Source organism: Centrocercus urophasianus, unplaced genomic scaffold (assembly GCF_019232065.1).
Source record: "Centrocercus urophasianus isolate 14NV4802_14NV808 unplaced genomic scaffold, USGS_Curo_1.0 seq_10, whole genome shotgun sequence".
Lineage (NCBI taxonomy): Eukaryota > Metazoa > Chordata > Aves > Galliformes > Phasianidae > Centrocercus > Centrocercus urophasianus.
Window position 1 is genome coordinate 55,701,652 of NW_024884142.1, and position 25,597 is coordinate 55,727,248.

General features: G+C 36.4%; 1 protein-coding gene across 1 annotated transcript in view; it reads right to left on the reverse strand.

Moving 5' to 3' along the window:
* The window catches only part of MTHFD1L (methylenetetrahydrofolate dehydrogenase (NADP+ dependent) 1 like), a 137,676-nt gene that overhangs the window by 76,809 nt on the left and 35,270 nt on the right, over positions 1-25,597 (reverse strand). Inside the window, exons 13-20 of the mRNA XM_042830482.1 lie at positions 25,400-25,446; positions 23,319-23,426; positions 22,409-22,483; positions 20,914-21,016; positions 19,056-19,132; positions 15,697-15,837; positions 7,767-7,835; positions 3,338-3,449 (exon numbers count right to left, since the gene is read on the reverse strand). Of these exons, the coding sequence (XP_042686416.1) occupies positions 3,338-3,449; positions 7,767-7,835; positions 15,697-15,837; positions 19,056-19,132; positions 20,914-21,016; positions 22,409-22,483; positions 23,319-23,426; positions 25,400-25,446 (732 nt within the window). The remainder of the gene's footprint in view (positions 1-3,337; positions 3,450-7,766; positions 7,836-15,696; positions 15,838-19,055; positions 19,133-20,913; positions 21,017-22,408; positions 22,484-23,318; positions 23,427-25,399; positions 25,447-25,597) is intronic.

Here is a 25,597-nt window from a genome sequence, read left to right on the forward strand (position 1 = left end):
AAATTAAAAAAAAAAAAAAAAAAAAAAAAAAAAAAAAGATTTGATTTCTGTCACACATTTCTCATGTTTCTCCTTTGGATGCAGCTACACAAGGCTGAGACCTAAGCTCATAGCTCATGGTCCCCAAAATGTCTCTCCTAACCATGCAAGTCCTGCCACTTACCTTAAGTTATTCCCAATGCTTCTTGGATTCTTTAACAAGATCATGTAGCTATCCTACACATGGCAAAACACAGAACTGAAATTGCTCTGCCAAGAGCCTAATGAGTATCAGATCCAATGCGAGAACAGGACTGGAAACACACAACAATTAGTCGGTGGCAAAAGAACAAAGAACAGTGAAAATCTTTATTTCTAGCAAAAGCAAGTAACTAAACTGATTCATATAGCCAGAATCTGCAGCACAGCTGACCTGAATTCCCACCATCAGTATGAACAACAGCCTTCTTCCCAAATTACAATGGCAACACGAGGTTCGGGCACGCATTATGCTGAGCTGAGCTGGAGCACACCTAGTTGTCTTTCCAAACCTCAGTTTGGCAGGAGAGTGGGACAACATTTAATAAACCAGTAAGTGCTACGTACAGTCTCTGCCCATGTGTCCTGCCAAACTATTATTAGAAAGTGCATTTGTCAAAATGCAAATCTTCCACTAAACAAAGCCATTTACACTAGTGACTACCTGCAGAATCTATGTAGAGCATTCCAGGAACTATAGCTGTTATTAACATTTAAAAAGATTTAAAAATCATGGTCACGTTCTTTGCTCAGGGGAGAGAACGTAGCCTAATTTTGGACCCAGTTTCATTAGGATTTGTGTTCTGGAAACAAAAGTCTGGAACAAGAGCCCTTTGCTATCAGCACACCAAGATTTTCAACTGCTGCAGTACATCACTTTTTCCTCAAAGAGAAAAGCTGGGGCCAAAGACAATCAAAGCCAAAAAACCCAAACCGAAACAACATTAAAGACAAACAGGTATACCAGGCAAAAGAAAAAAAAAAAAAAAAAAAAGCATGAATGCACGCATGTGCTCTCAGTGCTGCAGGGAGGCACTGAATACTGAAAAATCTAAACCCAAGGCAGTACTTATTGGGCTCCAGAGCCTGTAATTAGGCTCAAGACTGCTGTCAACCTACTTCCATTCAGATAAGACAAAAATAACTTCCCCACTGAAGAGATTGCTTATTGCAGAAAAAAAGTCACTCTTCTATGAAAAATGTTGGATACCTCAAGACTTTTACTTTTTACTCTGCTTCTTATAAGGCCATACACAAACTGATAAGCCTTAATGAACTACTAATTCTATTCTCATAAAATAAATGTACTCAAAATGCAGAAATGTTCTTTGAGTGGAGATTTGATTCTTAAAGGGTAAATGAGCAGACCCAACAGCAACAATGAAGGAAACCACCATTTTCCTTGAAATGAGCAGGCATTTTAAAAAAGATACACAAACGTGCAAGACATACCTGGACAACCTCGAAGACCTCATCACCTTAACTGCAATACAAAACTGACTCTAGGAACTGATATTGTTAATAATACTCTAATAAGAATTATTGCATGTACTTTGCTGCTCCACTGAAGAGTAATTCTAGGCACTGAAGACTATGGGAGATTCAAAACTTATTTCTATAAAGACCAACAGCCAGAAATAAGAAAATAGAAAACCCATAAACATTCTTTAAAAAGAAGTAAGCCCACAAGACAATAGAATATAGATAAACAGAATTTCTACCTGTTCAACACTTCTGTTGTTACCTGGAGATCAATAAAATGACATTTTTCATTTATTTATATTTTTCCCTCCCAAAGTCAATATGACTTACAACAGGTTTAAACCTTTTATACTTCACTGGAATAATTTTTACTGCTTTCAAGTATCCTGTAAGAAGATTTATTTACATCTTCTTGTTCTCTAGTGAGCAAGTTAGTATAAGAAATCTTTCCAATCTCTCTCTGTGAATATGTAGGCTTGACTGATTATGAGAAGTTCTACAAGGCATTATAAAACAATGCAAACATCTCCCTCATCCTTTCTAGAATTAGACATGAATTTAAACATAAACAATATTTTCAAGTAATTTAGTTCTCTTTATGTAATTTAGGCTAATATGTAGGTATGTCATAAGCATACACATATATATTTCTCTTCTAGATTCAGGGCACTAGCACACAGAGCCTTCTGTTTCACATTACTGCACTTCTTCAAAAGCTTTGTTCCATAGGTATTCAAAGAGCGATTTCAGGATTAATTTAAGTCCTCCTGGCTTCTGCCTGCTCTCCCACTGTTCCTAGCTGCACAGAAAGAACCTTCTATCTCCTTTGCTTCAGTACGAGCAGTAGTGCAATTGTAGTAAGGTTCAAGAAAGCTCAACTAACTGAAAGCTGATCGCTCTTTCCCACTGTATTATGATTTGGCTCTAAGGCAATTAATTTAAATTAGGTCTGCTGTGGTTTCCCTTGTCTCCTTCCCCAATCTGTCTCATATGTACATTTCTTTGATAACAGGTTAGGAAGGGAATTCAGTACGCAGATGAGAATGGCTGCAGCAGTGCAAAGGCGTTACTACTGCAATGTAGCAACACCTTGTATGTTTTAAGAATTTTGAAGTTTAAAAATAAAGACTAATTTTTATAAAATTTGGTTCATTGTTCAGCACTTGAGCCACAAGTTTATTTTGCCTGCCACCACAATAGTTGGATCTGTGTGTCTACTGTTGTTCCTTCTGTAAGACTTGTGCATGCTGAATTCTTGTCATAAAAAAGCCCACCCATTCACATGCTTTCACAGAATCATGAGGGCTTCATGGTAAAGTTTTGAAGATGAACTAACCTAATGGTTCACTGTCACCAAAATAAGGAGGTCTTACTCCTTCTTTCACTACTTCCTCTCTGTTGTTGCTCTGCACTGGCTCAGGAGCAAACAAAACCTGATTTGGCTGAGCTTACTACACTGGCAGAGAAATAACCCAACAGAAAAAGTGAATGATTTTTGTCAGTTTATCTAAAGAGGTCAGATGAATACTATCACAAAGAAGTATAGTACACCTTTTTCAATATAATGGTGCCTCCAACAGGTTTGGCTAACTCTAGAATGACAACAGGAACACTTGAGGCAAAGGGCAGGGCAAGAGAAGTGTTGTTTTTTCCCCCACATTCACCTTAAGGTTATTTAAGATTATTAGCTTTTAAAAATTCATTCCAGCGTTAAATAAAGTAGCATTATCACTTTTCATGGCTATCTTATCCTTTCACTTACACCACTGCTTGCCAACTAATCAACAAACTTGGTTTGTAAACAAAACTTGGTTTAATAAACAAAATATTTACTTACCTACAAAACCCTTTTCCCCAACTAGTTTAAGGGCAATTTTATCTGCCAAAATGGAAGAATTTCCATGGGCAATGTTAGCAAAAGGTCCAGCATGAACAAATACTGGTGTTCCCTGAATGATAAAAAAAATACATATTTTTCATTATGGATAGGTAAGAACACAAACTCGATAGACTTGCAAAATAATCAAGGTGATATACAAACCAAAAGCATGCAGAGCAAGAAAATGGAAACTTGGAAACTATTAAGCATATAATAAAAGTTGTTGTTCTCCCTTGCCCCACAAACACAGCAGTATTATTAAGAAAACAGGCTTTATAAACAAAAAAAAAAAAAAAATCTATTTTCTTTCATAAATAATATTTTCTGTCATAACTTAAGTATTTCATTTATGTTTCACTACATAACTTTAGTGACATACTTAGGTTATGATAGAAAATGTATTCTAATTTCACTAACAATGAATACAAATCTCTCACAAATAACAACAACTAACACTTGTTCTTACTGCTTCCTATAGAAGCAATTACACATACAACATAGCATTCCTTTGCCACTGGCAAATAAATTTTCAGACTTGTTCTAAGAAAATTGTTGTTTTTTTGTTTTTTTTAATTGAAAGTAGGAAGAGGGGAACATACATACATATTGGCAGAGGATGTTCTTCAGAGACTAGACAACTGAGTTAGAACCTAAAGACAATTCTGCCTCATACATGTCAGAGAAGAAATAGTGGAAAAGTAGTAGAAAAAAGTAAATAAACCAGAAATCGTGCCCTGTAACAAGAAGAACGGTATAGATTATTACTGTCACAATACACCTATGTTAGTATTTAGTTTGTTTTTGTTTTTTGTCTGATACTGATTATATACTGCAAAATCTATAGGGTTTTATGCATTTACACAAAAATTTAACTTGAACTAGGTACACTTTCAACATCTTATAACATTTGGGCATTAATCTAACAGGAGGTACAGTGCAAAATACAAAATTATCTCTATCTCAAAGGGCTTGTAACTTAATTAAATAAAATGCTACCCTGCTTTCTACCAACCTAAGCCTATCCTTCCTCAGATTTTACTTCTACTTTAATACAACACTTACCCTCATCTCATTCAACTAAATAACATTGCAGTTTTCCAGTACTAGATAGAAATCCACAGGATTTATTCTCATGTTTTATCACTCAAGAAGTAACATTAAACATCAGGAATTCTTAATTTCTTGTGGCAAGCAATTGCAGTGCCATTCGCATTACAACCTGGCACAAACATCCAGCAGAGGTAGCACATGGAAGCAGAAGCACAAGTGATGAAAGGGCAGCCCAGTTCATCCCTCAGCAGCTATACAGAGAGGGGCCAGAAGGGCCACAACATCTCTAGCACAATTGTTCTTCCACAGTTTCAATCACACAACATGGATGGGGAGAGATTTAGATTGTGAGATCCAACATCCAGAATACCAGTAACAAAGAGACCCCTTGCCACATAGTTGAAATCAAAACACACTTCTAAACTACTGACATGGAAATAAGTCGTTTTACATAGTAATCGTGGAAGGAGAATAATCTAGGTACTTAAGAGAGTGAACTCCAGCAGAGCCCCAGGATCCTCCAGCACAGCCTGGAATAGAGACAACAGCATCTTCCCCAGCCAACATCAGTCACTCTTTATCAGTCCAGCCACCTCACTTATTTTCTTTACATTCTTAATATGCTATGGCAGGAAACAAAGAATGGCACAAGGGTGCATTCTGCTGACTGTTCTCAGAACAGGAAATTTTATTATCCAAGTTTTAGTACAAGAAAATAAACTCTGATTGTCAATAAATATCTGAAGCTATCTGGCAGCTAGAAGGATGTTTATAAAACTTTCTACCATCCTTACTGTGAGTGGCACGTTCAATGTAACATGAGGAGACCATCGCAGAGCAGCCAGACTGCATCTACAAAGATTTGTCCCATACAGCAGCTGCTCTGTTACGCGTGATATAAATAAAGGCTAAACATTATGGGATCAGCTCACAAAGGAACAAATCTGTCATGACAAATGTGGATAAACACTACAAAATCATTATGTGCAATTCAAACAAAGTAATCTCAGTTCTTCAATACTAGATACAAGTTCTGCTGAAGCCAACATTTATTGTAGGTGGAGTCTATAACACTGAGCTAACATTTCCCTTATTTTTCATTTGGAGATTTTCCTGTCATTCTTGCTTATAAAACACAGTCAACCACTAATTCCTTGAGGTGGCATTTCTGCTGACAGAATAAAAGGGTCATGACAGAAGTCAACTGAGCAAGAAACATCTTCAAAAAGAGCAAATTAAAATACGCTTATCAATTAATGTATAAAGACAAATAAACACACACAAACACAACATTCACACCAGTTCCACACAGGGCTCCTATTCAGTCACTTTTGAATTTTCAACTTCCAGAGCTCTTCTCCAGTGTACGCAAAAGCTTCAAAGCTAGTGGACATCTGCTGAGTAGGTCACTCTTCTCCCTCTTTCAGAGGTTCTTAGAAGCAATTCCTCACACCACCACACCTCAACAGCATACCAATACAAAAGCTCTTGATCAGATTATAGCTTTCTCAATAACAGCTACTTGCACCCACAGCCACTAATACTTACAGTATACAAAATTCACTGTCAATATCAGCTAGAAGTCATCCAGAAACCTTCCTGCTGCCCCTCCTCAGGCAGCCTTTTTGCCATTCCCCAACATCAAAGTGGATATGCCTTGCTGAAGTTTCATCCCTAACTTGCAGAACAGGCTCACGGCATAGTCTGAGCTATGTTTGTGTTCTGTGTAATGACATTATTTTGTTTTTTTTTTCACCATTTCTGTGCTGCAGATACTGAATGTCCTTATCACTGTTTCACAGGATTTCTGATGTTACTGCTATCACCTCCAGTGTTGGTGGTAAAGGTCTTTACACTTACAGTAAGAAGTTGCTTTCCCCTGAAGGAAGCAGGATTATGTTTCCCAGTTACTTGCAATTGTTATATGTTTGGAAACTTGAAATTCCTCTTCTTTTGGATGCTGCTTATTAGGATTATTTCAAATGTAGTTTGGGCTTCACATCTCCTCATTTTGATTTGTGAAAAAAAAATGACTTGTAATTCACACATATAAGAAAGAAATGTTCCTTACAACAAAAGGGATATTATTACATCTATCACCTCAGAGTACGTTAGGGTTGGCCTGGTTTAAAACCTCTCATTATGGAAGATTCTAAACATCCCTTTTCTTTTTTGGAAAAATTAGTTAACAAATTAGCTACTCGAGCTGTTAACAAAAAATAATGAGAGCTGTTTAGTCACAAAATGGAACATGAAACAAGCTCAAAGCTCAAGAACAGCAACAATGCTTGAGCAGTAAGAACAGACCATTGTACCTCTACACCCAAGCAACACCACAGTCCAAGAGGCATGTACCACCTAAAGTACAGCATTATCTTCAAAAAGATTTAGACAAGCTGGAGATTTTTGTTCTCAGATAGATGACTAATATTAGTCTGCAAGCCAGCAGTATTAAAAGGGTGAAAAAAAGCCCTCAAATGGAAGGAGTGTGAAGCAGTCTTCTGAGCTGGTGGTAGTTTTAAAAATAACTCCGTAAGAATAATTTTGGGGAAAAATATCCTTGGATCCTGCAGACAGGGCGCTCCTAACAAGCAATAGTGCTTCATGAAAGCTGGCAAATGTTTCAGCCTACCATAGGTCAAACCAGGAAAGAGTACCACATAAATGGCAGAAATTTTTAATTGCATTGAAATGTGAATATAAAGAAATACAGTGAGAGAAAAAAAAAAAAAAAAAAAAAAAAAAGACAGCTCACTAGGATAAGCATAAATCATTCCTTTTACAGAGCAAAGGCTTCATTTAATCCCTGAAGGTGCTAAGGTTGGAAAGAGTGGCTGTTAGCCCTCTTTTGAAAACCTCTAAACAGACAGAAGGACTCTTCCACATTTCGAAATGGTGCAAAATATAACTCTGAATAGAATGGCCTAATGATAGGATGTGGGGACTATCATGGGAACATACATGTAAAGCAAACATAAAAAGGAAACTTTTATAGAAGAGGAAGATGGGAAACAGATGGAAGTCTATGACTCAGAAGTCTACCTTGCTTTCCAGTATGCTTAGAAGCACTTCAGCAATGTACTGCAGCTTGTTTGCAGTTCTAAGCAAAATTATGACTAAAGCCAGAGTCTCAAACAAAGGAATTTTTTTTAAAAAAGGACTCAAAAGGTATAAATGCAACTAGAGTTATCAGTTAACAAACATTTGCTAAAATGCCATTACAGAGTTGACCCTGGCTTGACCTTGAAAGTTAAGTGCGGTCACTGGAGGGAAGTACTGCAAGGACAGTGTGGAATTTGAAAGCTGGAGAAGGGCGGACACTGCAAGCCATACTCACCTCTAATGTTTGCATTAGTGTTGGCTTAATTGCATCTTTCATCAAAACTGCCAAGGCACCTGTTACTCCCTAAAAAAAAAAAAAAAAAAAAAAGGGTTCACATTTTAGGGAAATCAGTTTTAAAGTGCAATGTTTCTGAGCTACGCTTAAGAGTATAGTAAAAACAGGAAAACAAACAAGAACTTACAGTCCAAAGGAGAAAGTGCGCTCACAAATTATAATGGCTAAGTAGTATTAGTGTTTCTTAACATGTGTATTTAGTAGTTACCTCAAGATTTCTAGCATATTGCATTACAGTGCCAGAAATAGTAGTGATTGTACTCTGGGTACAATCTGGGTAAAAAACAGAAGATTAATATTCTTTAGAAACAGAATATTAAGTGATCAGCATGAAGATATTCACAGGAAAAAGAAGATCAAGTGGAAGCAAAAGCCTCTGGGATTTGAGAAAACAAGATGACAATAACTTGATAAAATTGCTCAAAAAAACGACAGATGTATTTCTTTCAAGACAGAATAAATAGTGTGAATCAATAGCTAGAAACAACCAGAAAGGGTAACTTGTAAGACCTGTATGTGTAATAGACACATGAAGAAAGCAGGCAGAGAATAGATAGCAAATGCATCCTAAGATCAAAAATTAGAGGTGCCTCATTGTGATGACAAGAGGACAAAGGGACCTGAAGGAATTACTGTGTTCTAATTTTAAAAAACATCTTATTCTTCCCTAAAAATTTTGCTGGATATTAAGTATAAATTTCACATTGAATAATTTTAAAAGAGAAAATCATGACATCCTCATACAGCATTTACACTAAAACTCAATCTCCATTTTATTAAAAAATAAATAAATTGAATATGCACAGCACTATCAAACTACAAGCAGAGTGCTATCTAGAAACTAGAAAACATACATTCCTATTTATTCTTAAATTATTTGCATTCTGATAAGAGAACGTGTTTTTGAAAGAACTCAATCATGGATAGAAAAAACAAAAAGTAGCAGTTTTACAAGGAGTAACCCAAAGGTTTGCCAGAGAACAAAAAATTATTTTAATACATTATTATATTGAAAAGAAACATTAAAGCCAAATAAACATAAAAGCCGCCATGAAGTATTTAAAATTAAGGTTGAAAACCATGAATCTGTTATCTGAGTAGCCTAACTGTATATATATAACTCATATATATAGCTAATAATATAACTAATATACTATATAACTATAATAACCTAACTAACATAACTAATAAATATAATAATATAACTAATAATCTATATAACTAACTGAGGAGCCAAACTATAACCTTCAAAGAATAGCAACAAAAATTGTGTCTGTGCTAAAATTACACTTTGTTAAAATTCTCATGACAGATGAGAGACACTAAAGTACACCATCATTACATACATATAGCATTTCTACATGCATTAAGATTCCCCCTAAGTATCACAACTGAACTCACACTTAACAAGAAAACGAAGGATTCTGTTTGAACTCAGATGAAAATGAATTAAAAGCAAAACAGTACAACTGACTTCTACTAAAGCACAGCAAGTGTTACTTTAGAGAAGAGTTAAGGGAAGGACCTTTTTCCCCCCATTTTGGAAACCCGTACCATCTGCAAACCCCAACAGATTCACAACAATGTAGTGAGAAACGGGTAGCAAAACAGTCTTGTCTTCCCTCTTCTGAATTGGAAAACAGCCGCTAACATTGTTTCCTTTGATATCATCTAATTCAGTCTTAAATTTTTTTCTAAAGTAGGCATATTTTTAGGCTACTAAATCTTAAATCTGTTTAATATAACAGCTTCCTTTATAAAAAATGATTTCATTCACTCCTAGAATTTGAAGAACTTAGAAAATAAAACAGCAAATTTCCAGTTCCACCTTTAACAGTTTAAAATGACACAGAACAAATTTCATTAAAACCTAGATCTTAATCCTTCTAATTTATGAAAACAAGTACATTCTCTTCACTATTTATTACAATCTGGAATTCGAATTCATGAAAAAAACCAAACAGTTTTCAATACCTCTAATTAACAGATCTATAAAGCCTGTTGTTTTCCAGTTTTGTTTTGTTTTGTTTTTCTTAAATCATTTCCAAGCCAGCTGATACAGCTTTCCTGAGGTCAGTGGCACAATTCTATTCCACCACCACAAAATGAAACAATGCTTATGCTGAGTTGCTAGCAGCATAGCTCTGTAACATCTAGGTGAGTTCTTCATGTTCTGTCTCACAGAAAACAGGAGCACATACACGCACTTGTCAGGAGGTTACAGGCAATAGAAATATCTGAAGAAGTTGTTTGATTTTACTCAGTTTCCTCCTCTATCTCAGTTTTTCCAATGTCATATAGCATAAGTTACTCATTTGCCATCCACCCGTATGCTAAAAGAGAAACAGCTGGTGATACTTTCAGTGTGTGGATACTGAAGTAGTTTACAATCTCAACATGTAAAAGGCAATTGTAATTGTAAAAGCGAATCAAATTTCAGAGGAAAAAATGCCAACAGAAAACTTTACATCAGGTCTACCAACTGGTCAATGGCAAGGTTAACTACCGGAGCAGCTAGGGATCAGCCCTAATGCTCTTCTTAGGAAACCTGCTGGAGGCTTGACAAGTGTTAACTCATGACAGCTGTAACACCTGACTAGAAGTTTCTGTCATCTGCTTCATGCTTGCCAAGACCACCAAGCTCATTGTTCAGGACAAGAATGCAAACCACACTGACTGGAGAGAAGACTATGGGGGAGAAGATGATGATGATGACAAAGATAAAGAAAAAACTAAAAGTAATGCTTTCCCCCCCCTTCCTCTTCAAGTCAGTAATGACTCACATATTCTTTCCTTTGATTTCTGACAGTTTTTCACCGATCTGGTAAAACAGGGAGGCAAAAAAAAAAAAAAAAAAAAAAAAAAAAAATAAAGAAAATCTTTCTATGCATTTCTACTTTATCAAAAACTTTATTCACAGCTCATTGTATCATTGTATTCCTTGCTGAAAACAAGGAAAAGCAGATGAAAAGTCTTGAGTTAGTGGACATCATATCTATCTGCCTTTGTAGTTTTAAATACATTTGTGTCAACAAAAACATTACCCTACATTTTCAAATCTGTCTGCCATAACTGTCAAAATAATTCTTCATTCCCTTCTATCTCCAGTCCTCCAAGCAACTAGCAAACAATTGCCACAGCTCATTAGATCTGATTTGCAAAAATATTTGAGGAATCAGGTTCTCTTTTCTAATTCAGAGGAGGTAGGTAAAAAATTCCTTAAAGGAATTAGACACTTAAGACACTTACACACCAATTAAGTGTGTAAGGAGCCTAAGGATCATTATCTTTCTACTAACTCACTGTTAGGAGAAAGAAGTTGGGCTCATTATTGAATGTAATATGGACACCCATCTCTCTTGGGTTCCCTACTGGAACCATTATAAAGTACCTGTGAAAATAATACCCCTTTCCATGGTGCAGACATGCTCCCCAGGACAACACAAAGATCACAGAGCAAGAAGTAAATTAAAATTACATGACACAGGAAAAGCAAACTTAAATGAAAATCCACTCTTTCAAAATCACTTCCACAGGAACAGTCTCTGGAGTTTATCAAGAGTGGAAATGAAAGCCAGCAACAGATGATAAGGAAGGCCACTGAAAGTAACTACTGAGAAATAAGGGTTACACAGACTGAAGGGCAAAGAAACATTGCATTTCTTTGTAAGAAAAATAACTAAATATATATAACTTCCTTTTGTTTGAAACCATAGTCTCTAATAAAATGATAATATTTTTCTGCAGTATCAGTTCTGTAAAAAACTGAATCTTAAGCTGTAAACCAAGAAGGGCTGCAACTACTTGTGTCTAAAGTAAAGTATGTACACACTGTTTCTGTTGAACCAGTGAACAAAACATATTCAGCTGACAGATCATTTATAAAAATAAATATGAAGCTTTTTTTCTGTCTTGGAATTATTGAAATCTAACAGCATGGTACAGAAAGCAAACTGAGAAGTCTTACATGTCGCTATTCTTTTTTAAATATTTAATATTTTTCATAGCTGCTGAAATACTTATCTAGGGCATACATACCCATTTAATTTCACATGAAGATATGGCATGTGTCCATCAAACGTCTTCTATACAGTATGAGCCAAAAAACAATTCAGTCTTCAAAATACTGTGCAATGAACACCACATTTTGGCAAAGACTTCTATACTTTTCATTACAGAGGCCAGATATTTAATCCATTACTCTTGTGGAAGAAGTCTTCTCAACTCATGAAATATTCAATTTATCTTTTTTCTATTATCCCTAGCCGGCTGCTGCATCTGTTTTACATCTACCAATGTGTATTTTAGGTTTTACCATTGTATTATTATAAATACATTGAATATAACGTCAAAATTAAGAGCAATTGTATTTTTGTGAAGTATAGTGCGTGTACTTCTGGAAACAAATCACAGAGAAGGGTTTAGTGGTTTCGGTTCAAATAGATTTCAGTGAACTAAGGACTACTGTCAAGCATTTAAACTTACATAAATTCAACCTTGTCACATATATAAAAAGACAAACTCCAGAATTTATTTATTTTTATAGTTGTAGGTAGCATTGACCAGCCCCCATCAGTCATGTTCTGTGTGTACTTCTCATCATAAAGCTGTTTCTAAAATTTGTTATAAGCAACCACAGTTCTTTGGGCTAAAATGTTCCATACCAAACCAGCTATGGTAAATTCAAGCTTTTAATCTTGATCGTGTCTTATGAAAACATAAGCCAAAATGATTGAACTGCTCTTGGAACGAGAGTACTGGAAAAGCAAGTTATCATTCAGTTGTCTCGAGTTCTTCCCTTTATGAGTTGTAAAGGTTTGGGTTCTTTAGTCTTTGTTGTTTTTTTTTTTTGTTTGTTTGTTTGGCCTCTTCTCTGCCTCTGATTCTGAAGAAGAATGAAAATTCAGGAGGAGAATGGCTTCACTTTGAACCTCTTATCACATCCTAAAATCTACTAAAGGTAATAAACTCCAAAAAACCAAAGCTACAGTTCACAGATATTCATTTGTGAACACTCAGTTCTGCCTTGTCATGTTGATAAAGCTTTGGCTGCAATACACAGTGTGCTTACAGCCTAGAATGTAGCAACAATATCTCCACTCTGCATCAGGCTTTTAGTCTGGACATCCATATTACAAGCAAAGATGTCTTCCCCTTGATCCTAAAAGAATGAGGAGGAGACAAAACCTGAGCAGTCCAAAGCATCAGGAATCAAAAGCTGAGCTTGCAGAAGGACAGTTACGTAAGGCAGCAAAAGCAGCAGAAATAGAGTGAGTATTGAGATTAAAGTCTAGAAATAGAATGCTTAGTTGCAAGCTACTCAAACAGACTGATCACCACTAGGAATAAAGCTGAAAAATAGTTGAAGCACCACTCTACTGAACTGAAACTTATCTTTCTGCATGTGTATGACTTATGGCATCGTATGGTCTTCGTTTATATATCCCCTGCTATTGTTTCCAGAGGATTCAACTTTCTGCAGTACATTTTCACAGTTATTCATAAGCATGCTTCCCCTTACACAACGTAACTAGTATTCAATTTGATAATTTGTCCTTTTAGGACATTTCTTAAAACCTAGTATCGTGACATCTTACTTCTTCACCGACATTAATAACTATAAGGAAGTGAACACGCAAAGATTAAACTCAGAACTATTCACTAACTTGGGATGCCCATTCTATGACAACATAAAAATAATTTCTTCTGATCCCGTTCAAAGTCAGTTTTTCAACCTTCACATAGATTTGACTTGCACCACATGGAGGAACTCCTCCTGTACCACAAGATTCAGAGACAGCACCATACACAAACTGTGAAAAACAAAATAACAAAATTCAACTCTCTGAAAAGGCACTTTTCTGCCTTAACCATGAAACCACACTCCTACTCTTCCTATAGTTTTTATCCTCACCTCTACCACATTCTGCAAGAATGTAGGAGTTTCTCCACAATTACAATCTGCACTCAAATCATCCCTACACGTAATAGGAAGAGAACTTGAAGAATGCAACAACATAGCTGCAGATGGTACAAATACATATTCTTGACACCGTGGCGTTTTTTTTTGTTGTTGTTGTTTTTCTGTGTAGTTCTTCCTTTGTATAACATAGAACAATATAGAACAGTGCTTTAAAGAGGTATTGGAAACACATGTTCAGCACAAGTAACACTATCAAACAACTGAAGCACTAAGCATAGTAAGTTTGTTTAGAAAATGCCAGAGAAAACCAAATTACTAAGACACTTTATTGAGCATAAATTTCATTTTATGGACCTAATGGAAACATTTTCAAGTAATTTCTGCGTTGTTCATAATCTCAGACCTAGCATATTTTCACTGAATTATAGATGGAAAAACTACACAAGAGCAACTGTTTTCTTACATCAAGCTGACTAACGCTAAGTAGATTAAAATAGGTTAAATGTTTTGCACTATTAATACATTAAAGTACCTTTAGAGTACACTAGCAGTAATAATTCATTAAAGACATTGCATATCCATTATAAGGTAACTTGTTTCCCCACCCCTCTGCCAGTTGAGTCCAAGTTATGCAATTGGAAAGGAAACACAAAGAAAAAAACTGCCATCAAAAACATTTAGCATAGCTCTTCATAAAGGATATTCCAAAATTTATAACTGATGAAAAGATGCCTTCAAATGGAAGTTTCCTGAATAAGTGGGAGTAGTTTTTGCCTTTAATTTTAAGGATGACCATTGTTAAAAATTTTCATACTCCTATCGTAATTTCAATCTCAATCTTATGAATGCTAGATAGTACGATTTCATTTATTTATTAAAATTGAAACTACCTTGGTTGTGAAGATATTCCTGGCTTGTGGATTTTCTGCCTTTGTTGACAAGGTGCCTTTTGCTCATTCTCCAGTACCTGAAGGGTGCCTACAGGAAAGCTGGGGAAGGACTTTTTACAAGGACTTGTAGACACAAGACAAGGGGAACAGGCTTCAAAAACTATGAGGGGGTAGATTCAGACTAGATATTAGGAAGTGGTGAGACACTGAAACAGGTTGCCCAAAGAGGCTATGGATACCCCCTCCCTGGAAGCATTCATGGCCTGGCTGGATGTGGCTTTGAGCAATAACCTGGTTTAGAGGGAGGTATTGCAGGGGATTGGAACTAGATGTTCTTACAGGTCCCCTTTCACCCGAAACTATTCTACGATTCTATGATTCTAGTAAGTTTGTGCAGTAGTCCATTCCAGTGAACTTACTCCTGGCATAAACTTGGGTTGCAAGGTGTAACTCTAGACTTCACAAGAACCAGTCATAAAGAACCAGGTGCACATTTGCAACCACTGTCTTCTGACTTACATTCTGGCTATAAGGGCTAGGATTTGACATAAAGGAAGAACATATTAATACCTCTTTCATAAGTGCAAGTAGAAAATCAGTGATGACTTAATGATATGAAGAGATAACACTGTCCCAAGCATTATTAATAATTAAGAATAACATGCTTTCATTCTGATCTCATGTCATAAACATTCATGTCTTAACTATCACTGTAACACCTGAGCACTCTTCACAAACACAGTAGCAAAGATTACCAGCTCTCTCTCTCTGACTCACTCAGTACACCAAAACTGCTTGCCTTAAGAAACTGCAGAAGCCTATCCAAGTAGGCTGTGGAGAACAGGCACTTATGAACCAGATGTTACCTGAAGACTTGGAAGAATAAGTTCTACATCTTGTTCACATTGCAAGCAAGTTTTGGCCCAGATGATCTTTCTTCAGTTTCTGAATGTGCTGTTCAAAGCATAAAGCTTGGCATGCACCTGCCTTTCTAATGCTTCAAGAGGCAAAACAAACAGATCACAGTTTATTCACAGGTACACAGCACTAAACATACCAAATCCTCTGCTGTTACAGGTTCTCCCTTCTTGTCATTAGCCACCACGATTTTCCCCAGTCTTTCCTTCATATCTTCCAGACTGGTGGTAAGTGCAAGGATGGCCATAATTTCACTTGCAACAGCAATATCAAACTGTGCCTGTAAAACAGAAATGAGAATCACGAGTCAAATCAAAGTCAGGTCAAATACAGGAAATCATTGGGAAAAGATTTAGAAAAAACAGAGTTAAGGTTGGAATTCAAACAGGTTCTACGTTGTAACCCACAGGTTTTGAGATTACTCAAGCTAGACTAACTGCAAAACATTTTGCTTATATTTCTTCACTAATGCTCTCTGTCACACTTCATTTACTTGGGGACCAGTACTACGGAGTGCTTAGTCCATTGGCTCACACTGTCCCTAGCAGAAACACCCTGAAGGACCAAGAATTTCTTCTGCAAAATAAATACATAAATAATAAAAATCACCAGATGTGTTTTTAGCTTTACTAGTATGAGCACAACATTGGTTTTTTGTTGTTTTTTTTTTTTCCATCCCATAATGCTCTCCATATTTTTTTTGTTCTTTAATTCTGGTTTCAAAAACATTTTTGTTACATTTGATCACTCTTTTTCTACATAAATTCAAAATTTGCAAGACTGCCAAGTCTTGTGCTTGATCCATGATGATGGAAAGCATATCCCTCCTGTACTTTTAAAAATGAATAAATATATATTAGGGAAGAACAACAACAACAACAAAATGAAACAAAATAAGGACTATAGGCTGCAACAATCCTATTACTTCTCTACAACTACAACAAGTAGTGCAGTACCTCAGCAGTATTTTTATTTTAGAACTTGTAGAACACATTAGCAGTATTTGTAATGATTCAGTATTAGTAAAGCCAAGGCCAAATGCTGCCAGAACGTAAACAGAAAAGCATATTCTTACAGCATTAATACATTAATATACAATACATTAATGAAATGGGGGTAAAAATGAGAACAATTTCTCCATATTTGCCTGTCTTTAGTTTCTGTCATGATGATTACAGCCCAGAGCAATCTCACTGAGGCTGACCTATATGTACTTGCATGCTTAGTCAAAACTTGTGAGGGCACAGGAGTACTTCCTGGACTTGGCAAAACCAGGGAGATGCACACAATATGGAAAATAAGAATTCATGCTGTAGGTGCGATTTTCAGCATAGCAATTCCAAAGAAATACTAAAGTTGCAATATAAATTTTCTGTATTCCTTAGTAGCAGTTCTATACAGAAAAAAAACAACTGCATGCACAATTAACAGGATTGAGATGGCCTGGAAGCTACTGTCTTTTCTCAAGTTACAAAGAGAACCCCTGTAAGCTATTGCACAAATGTAAGACAGGAAATACATATCAGAAATCTATGCTTAATCCATACAATAGATTATTATCTAACTCCATCAGGATGTATATCAGGAGGCAAAAATTAAATTTTAATCATTGATGTTGCCGTGTAAACCTATAAGGCCAGAAAAAGTATCCCAGGTAGATGCTCAATGAGTGACAATATTTAATTGAAAAAATAGGCACAAAAGATTTTACTATCAGATGCTATTTTAACTCTTAATAACCTTTACACACCTACGAAGTGCTGACAGAAGCCTCAGCTGTAAAGCCAGTTCTCTATTGATGAAAGGATCCACCCACATGGATTCAATTGCAAGATCAAGGCCATCAGTCATGTAATACTCTTTAGAAATCACAGAACCCCTCTTCATTAAAATGCATACTTTTGTGCCTGCTGTGCTCTGCCATTTTACACAGGTGTCATTGATTTTAAGAGTGCTAGAACATCGCTCCAAATGTTTATAAAATGCATCTGTTAACTATGAAGTCCTGTTTCATCTGGATCTTTGGCTAGTCCCTGAAATGAATTTTCTAACTGTTCTCTATTTCTCAAGTCAGTAAGACCATGTTAAAATATAAATGGCTATGCATCAATCCAAAGCATCAAAATTGAATGCATCGAAGTCATTTTAGCCAAAACAGTACAGAAGCAACTAGTCAACTAGTACTCTACTGTAAGACAACTCACATTTAATCGATCAGCATAATTGTGGAAATAAAATGCTGCACGCTAAGGATGGCAGGCTGAAAGAAATCTGAACACATGAAACCATCTCAGGCATTGAAGAAACATGTACCAAAGTATTGCCCCAGCCCATTAGCAAAGACAAGTTTCAGCTAATTGAGTTTTCTGTAAGTGACAGACTGAAAAGTTTCTACCCTATGTGCTCAAAACCAAAGGAAATAAGCATTTCCCTTCAATTTCTCTCTCTGGGCTGACTGTCTTAAATGCTGAACTGAACAAAAACATTAGCACTAGTTTTTATTCTCTTTATTTAGGCACAAAGATCAGTGAAAGTCTGAAATTACAAAGAAAGTGGTAAGAGTTAAAAAAAAAAAAAAAAAACAAAAAAAAAACTTTATCTATGCCACAGTAACTACTTCATTTCTCAGCAGACAGAGCTTCATGAATTTCATTATCCAGACTGTTAGATAACAACAATCATCATCAATTTTGCAGCAGCTTCACATCATTGCAATGACTCTGCTCCACCCGGAAGAGCTATTCTACATTGCATTGCTTCACATCTGGATTTGCCCAAACCACACTATGAACACTAGTTCAGATAGTGTCAGTAAAATCTTTCAAGTTATCTTTAAGACTTCAAACAATTTCCAGAAGCTCTTATATGGTAATATAGGTTAGCTTTCTATACCACTGAAAAGTACACCCATTATCATTTTCAGAACGACGCCTTCAAGACAACATAATAAAATTAAGCACATGCTCAAAGGTCTTACATTTTTACATTCCAAAGCTGAGATGCATGACAGGAAAATGAAAACTTCAATAAAAAGTTAATGGTCACTTTCAAACCTCAGTAACTGGACCAACAACACATGATGCTCCCCCTCTTCTCCAAGGTTTTCTTAAACACCAAATTGAAATGTAATTTAAATTACATACATGCTTCGAGGGACTTAAAAATGAAAATAAAATAGAAGAGAAAAATGGTACAGATTAACCTTAAAAAGGCAAAGGTAAATGTACCTTCTATATTCATAAGAAGACAAGGTTGAACTGCTACGATTTTTTTTTCAAGTTCTTTCAACACTTTGTACAACATACACCAATTCCTGTTCCTGAAACTTCAGTTACTCATTAACACAATGAGATGCACTGCAAGAATGCTATACAGTATCAACTTGATGTTAGCATTGCAATTCAAAGAAACATTTTGAAATAATTCCAGGATAACAAACATCTCAGACTCTGAAGCAAAGCTTGTCCAGAATGTGATATATTAACCACTTTTACATACCTGACGGACAAATCCTTTTTCTGTATTTGCCTGGCCAACCGTTATCTTGCGTAAAAATCTGTCATTTGTATCCACAACTGAAATAAGGGAATAGCAAAACATATTAACAACGACTTGGGGATCTGCATTATTTCCAGGCATACCTGTTATTATGCATGTAAGATTCAGCTGCTTGAAAAGCACTGTTTAACATGCTTCCACACGTCAGCATTTCTTGGCTTCTATTGGTTTTTTTGGCTTCTATTTGATACCGTTAGATAACAGGTTGAAATAACTAAAATGCAGTTTCTCTGAACAAGATTTTCAGCTAACAGATACTCAACATTCTACTGCACTTAATGCTTTACTTATGTATGAAAAAAATCACCCTTTGTACCTATAATGCACCTCAGACCTACTTCAAATCATTTGCTTCTTTGTTGACTAGTGAAGAATTGATTTTTAAGACTACTTAACCCTATTCTGTTTCTCTTTAAAAGGATGATTATGTTGTCACATTGATTCGTCCACACAAGTTACTTTCTTGCACATCACAGCAACTCCACATTCAGCTGCACAGTTTTCGAATGGAAGGTTTTTTCCAATTGCTGGGATCAACCATCTGCTGTTAAACACAACTTCAGTTTTAGACAACTGCCTTTCCAAATTGGAAAGGCTTTGTTTTGCAAGAGCATGTCCAAATTGTCTTGTTAAACTGCTAACTTCACTAACAATCTCAGCAATCCACATCCTGTACTGACAACACGAAACTTCAGATACGCTGAACCAAAAAGGAGTGGGAATCATAAAAAAAACACTCATCTGCTGAGAATTTATCAGGATGTTTCTTAGGAAGAAACACCAGGAGAATGTTTCTGCTAGAAAAAGAGACTGAACTCCAAGATCCGTCATTCCCAAAAGGGACAATCCCTACAGAATACAAAATCCCTGTAGAATATAAAAACAAACGCCCTCTTTCTTATAGGTTCTTCAGCTCTACTAATGTTTTGGTCTGCAACAGCCCTAAAATAAAGAGTGGAAGATACTCTCGAGCAGCTGAATCTGTAGCTTGCATGAAGACAATTTTCTGGTAGATGTAGATCAAAATCCTGTTCATTTCAGGGCTGAGAATCAAGGGTATCCAGAGAGGCTGTCTATATAGAAGATCAGAGACATTGTGTCCTCCCTCTTTTCCTGCTGTTTTTGGAAAGTAACAAATTTGTTTGTCCAGTAAAGGACAACGTAATTACTGAAGAGGGACTTCAACTCCCATTCCTACACAAGTCCCAATTCAGTGTTGTGAGTGGGCTGGGAGAAAAGCAAGATTTCAACCACTTCCTCTTACTAGGCATTTCTCATGGAGCTTCTGTAATTACCACGTGTTTTCCTCCCACTACATGGTACTTAGGTCCCTAATTTCCTCAGGAATTCCATTCAAGGGGTGATACAACATGGATTTGGTTAATTCCTTTTGGTTTCTATTTATATATGTTCTAAAATACTAATAGAAATGGCAGAATAGAACATATAAGAAACATACAAACAAGTCCAAAACCATTATAGACACAGTTAATAAAAGAAAGACAAGATTTGTGAAATGCACAGAAAATATAGTTTTAACGTGTTTTAGGATGTGAGGGAGACAAGGGACGTATCTAAACTGTCACAATCTATTCTTCAGAACATTAGTGAAGTCCTTTGAGAAGAGATATTTAACTAAGTTAAAGAGCAATATACTGCTTCCAGATTCATTATGTACCTCAATTTCTCTCTTGCAAATGAGTTGTTCTTAGATTCACAAAGCAAATAGCTCTGATTCAGGTAGAATTAAGCAAATGATACAATAGCCAAGCTGAAATGCAGCTTTCTGATTACAAACCTCGTTGCCATGTTATGGTAGAAGGGTCAATATCAAGGCGCACAAATCTACTGATCTCCTCTTCTGTTAAAGTCTCAGGATCAGTCTTATTTATTCCCAATCTCTACAGACATTAAAGAAAAGCAATAAAATGGCTATTTTGCTTCAAATGGTACAGCTGCTCTGGCTTACTGCACCCATGTTATGCATGCACTTGTGAAAGAAGCAAGTCAGAATCAACCCCACCTTTTTTAAAAAAAAAAAAACAAGCACATAGGAAGGCATCTAAATAAAACAGGAATACTGGTGATGAAGAAATGCAATGAAAAAGGAGAAATACCCATAGACAAGTAAATGAGAAAGCTCCTTCTGATACAGAAGAAACTCTCAAAATAAACCGAAAATTTAACCATATCAATCACTAATAAAAAAGATGATTAACTGCTTGCTCTAGGTTGTGAAAATCTTTAACATGTATCATCTTGCATGAATCATCTTTGAATGAAATAAAAAATTCTGCTCAGATAGCCCATAAATTCAGTGATGTATAATGAATTAGCCAATATTGGCTGTTACAGATTCAGGATTTCAACACCACCAAACATTTTTTTTTAGGTGAATCTACATAAGGACGCATGAATTGAAAAATTCTGTTTAAGAACTGCGGTCTTCAAAAAACTTTCTCTGGCAACAGAAAGCATTCCTCAGCAAACTAACCAGGCAGGACACAAGTATTTTTAAACAACAGAAGCTGGTATTACCTCTATCCTCCTTTTCACCCCCTAATTCCAAGTGCAGCTCTGCATGCACTTGGCAGCTACCCATTGCCATCCAGTGGCTCTGAAACAATACTGAGCAGGACTCAAAAGCCAACAACCACCATGGAAATGGACATAGAAGATTGAAATTGTTCTTGAGGTTTGTGTTAAGGGGTTCATATTCTCTTTCCTTAACACTAGTTATGATTGTATTGTTGGGTACTTATTTATCTGAATGGCAGTTTGAAAACTGGATACAGCATTCATACATGAATTGTGTATGAAATTCTTATGTAAGCACAACAGGATGCTGAAACACTATGCACACAGATGTAGTTCTGTCCCTCAGAAAGAACACTGTCAATAATCATCTATAAAATCCCATCAGTGTATGCTACAATAAACTTTCAAAATCAGAAAATATTGCAACATCAGAGAATCTGAGCTTTCAAATGTGACTTCACCATAATAGGAAAAGTATTTTAAAACTCCAATATATTATAGGGAAAGACACTACATTTGAAAAACATTACTGGTTTGTTATAGGATATAATAGCAAAAATGCTAGTTATGACAATAATATCAGACCCAGACCCTATTACTTTAGAGAGAACGCTTTTAGAAAGAGCTGGACTTAATAAACTCATGAGTTCCATACAAACTTGGCCCCTCATGTCAAATATTTTCCAAAAAATTTCACAACAGAATCCTTCATAAAGACATACCATAATTGAAGAGAGACAATATTAACAACTTACTCTCAGACGGGCAAGCTGAATAGAAGAAAATCCTCTCACACCTTTAACTGCTGGAACCAGCCTATTATATAAAGCCTAGAAAAAAAAAATACAAATACATTTTAAGTTTTTAAAATAAGAAGCTCCTCTTTTCCTTTTATTTAGATTAGTTTCAGTATGAATTTCTCAATGACACAAGCTGTGGACTTCTGATTTAAAAGAGTTCTGAGAAGGCAGTAGGCTTTTAAACAATGCCTATGATCTAATAGCCTAAATTCAATTATTAAAATTACTGTGTTTCTATGTCTCATAGAAAAAATATGCATTATTTTTGAAACTGGGAATCCTTTAAAATTCCAACAAAGGGCCAAATTACTCAAACTGTAACTGTTACCTGCAGATCAGCCTAAACAAATCTTGCCCAGTTGGAAAAAAAAAAAAAAAAAAAAAAGGCAATTTCTTCATTTTCTCTCTTTAAATACTCAGGTTAGCTTTTGGTTAAACACCACAAAAAGATTTAGTAGAGAGAAGGGGATCTGGTTTATTTTTACCACATCTTATTCTTTGAGTATATCACAAATAACTTTGTATCAGAAGGATAATTTTTAACTTTAGAAGACTGTACAAATTATTTAAAAATATATGTAGAGAAAGAAAATATATTTCATTAGACTCCTTAGCATAGTCTGAAACAGCTGACAAGTTTCTGGACATAAGATTCTTATCTTCAGACTCTCTTATGATAGATGTCTGCCAGAAAAATATATTCTATAAGCAGTATTTCCCAGCATAACACAGTATGACTTCAGCAATTGTTTCCATTCACACAGTGAAAACATAAAAAGACAGCCAACTTACATAATTTGAAATGCAATTTATCAAAAAATGAAAAGAAAAAAACATCACATGGTTGTTAGAAAACAATTCTTACCTTATCGGATTGAGTGCTCTCATGCAAGATCCTAGCATCAATAGCAGCAGCCAGCAAATTATTTGCAGCAGTTATAGCATGAATATCTCCAGTCAAATGAAGATTGAACTAGACAGGAAAAATTACAAACTTCTTTTAATAAGAGGCTTTTAACTCCATTAACCTCAGGCATTTATTGAGCAAAGAACACTACCATATCCTTGAGGTTGCAGCTGAAATTAGTCGCCTATGTAGATGAAATATCACAGGCTGAGCTGTAGGAAGAGCCTGTTTTCACCAAGTACTCGGTCAACGACCCTCGGCTTACACAAACAAAGCCATAGATGTCTTAATTCTTTCCTAAATGACCCAAGAATGGAAAACTCAAGGCTACAATTCTACTCCACTGATACTAAATCAGTTTTCTACCAGCAGCGTGAATTTGACCTGGATCAGATGTGCAGATTTTTGCCAAATTCCCCAGAGAACACGATGCCTGCTGGCTTTCTGATTTCATGCCAGCTTTCTGCAAGTCACAGGAGAACAGGCAGAACCAGATTAGGCACAAAATTTGCTGACACAAAGTTTGTCCAATGAAGTTGTGGGGAAAAATCTGAAATAGGCCATTTAGATTAGATCAGGACTTGCTTTACATAGGTATTTTATTTCTCATATCTGTACGTGACACAAAGACATAGAAAGTCAGTTTTAAATGCACTGTAGTAGTATTGACAGCTAAGAAGCACCACCAACAGTTGACACCAGCACCTGACTGTGATTGTACTCAAGTGCAAATGGTTCCTGAATGCTGCATGAGTACTCTGGAGCAACTGTGCATCTCCCCTGTGGCACTTCATCAGCCTGGAATTCTCTTTCCTCAGAACAGCGTCTGTTTCAGGTTGGCAAGGACCCCTGTATGTCATTTGTCTAATCCCTCTGCTCAAGCACAACTTCTTGCCCAGGACCAACTGCATGTCACCAACAACCATTAAGGAAGAGATTACACAGTCTTGCTAGGCAGCCTGTGCTAGTGTTCCACCATTCTCACAGTACAGAAATGCTCCCCGATGTTCAGGGGGAACCTCCTGTGTTCCAGTTTATGCCCATTACCTCTTATCCTGGCAATGGACACCACTGAAAAGAGCTCCACTTCCTCAGCACCTTCCCTTTCAATATTTATATGCATTGATAAGATTCATCCCCTTCTCTTTTACAGACTGAATGGTTCCAGCTCTCTCTGCATTTTCTCCAAGGAGAGGTTCTCTAGTCCCTTAGTCAGTCCTGTGGCCCTGCAGTAGACTCTCACCACTATGTCCACATTTCTCTTGTACTGACGAGCCAAAGTGGGATTAAATCATTATGCATTTCCAAACAAGCATAGTGAACATACACATTAGATGAACAAAACCATTCTAATTTGCCTCGTCACTCAGGGAATATGCTTGCATTTTATTCTCCAGAAAACAAAACTCAACTGCCTGCTACAGTGCACACATGTCTTTGAGCACACAGTGAAGTGTACTACAGGCAAAGGAAAGGCTGAGCAAGGCATCTAGTACATATGGTAACCACCAGCTAACAAAGACTACAACACATGGTTTATGTTTCAGCTCATTCGTAAGTCTGCAGATCCCTTAGCCTTAGCATGGTGACTGTTGTGCTAAGGGACACAAAGGCTTCACTGACATTACCACAGCTTTCACAGTGGGAGTATTTTGAAAGCACCCACCCAGCCAAATTCTTCAAGAGCCCATATGATTTTCAGAAGTCTTTGAAGAGTGGTGGTAACACCATTTTCAACAGAAAGCCACTTGCTTGTGAAACAGGAAAGTTACAGATTAATTCAGAGTAAGAAAACAATTCTTTCACATTCAGTGCCATGTGATTAACAGCTGGAATGTTATAAACACATATAGGAATTGTGCAGTGGCTTTCCAACCCTGCGCCACAGTCCTGACACATCTCGGAGCAGTCACATGAAGATAAAGACCACGCCAGCTCTTCAGAAAGACTGTCACCAAAGACCAAACATTGCTGCAAACACTTTGCTCTGCCCACTCCTCCAAGGGGACAGTGTTTTGCTGTTTCCACTGTTGTCTCACCTCCTCCATGGGAATCACTTGAGCGTATCCACCACCAGCTGCTCCACCTGCACAAGAAAGTATGTGGTCTTATCATACTCACATCAGTTTTGGGGACAAAACCCAACACTTTAAACACACAAACTGAAACACAGTTTTGAAGATATACTCTCTCAGTTTTCAGATTTCTACTAGGGAATAAATGATGTACCCAAATAA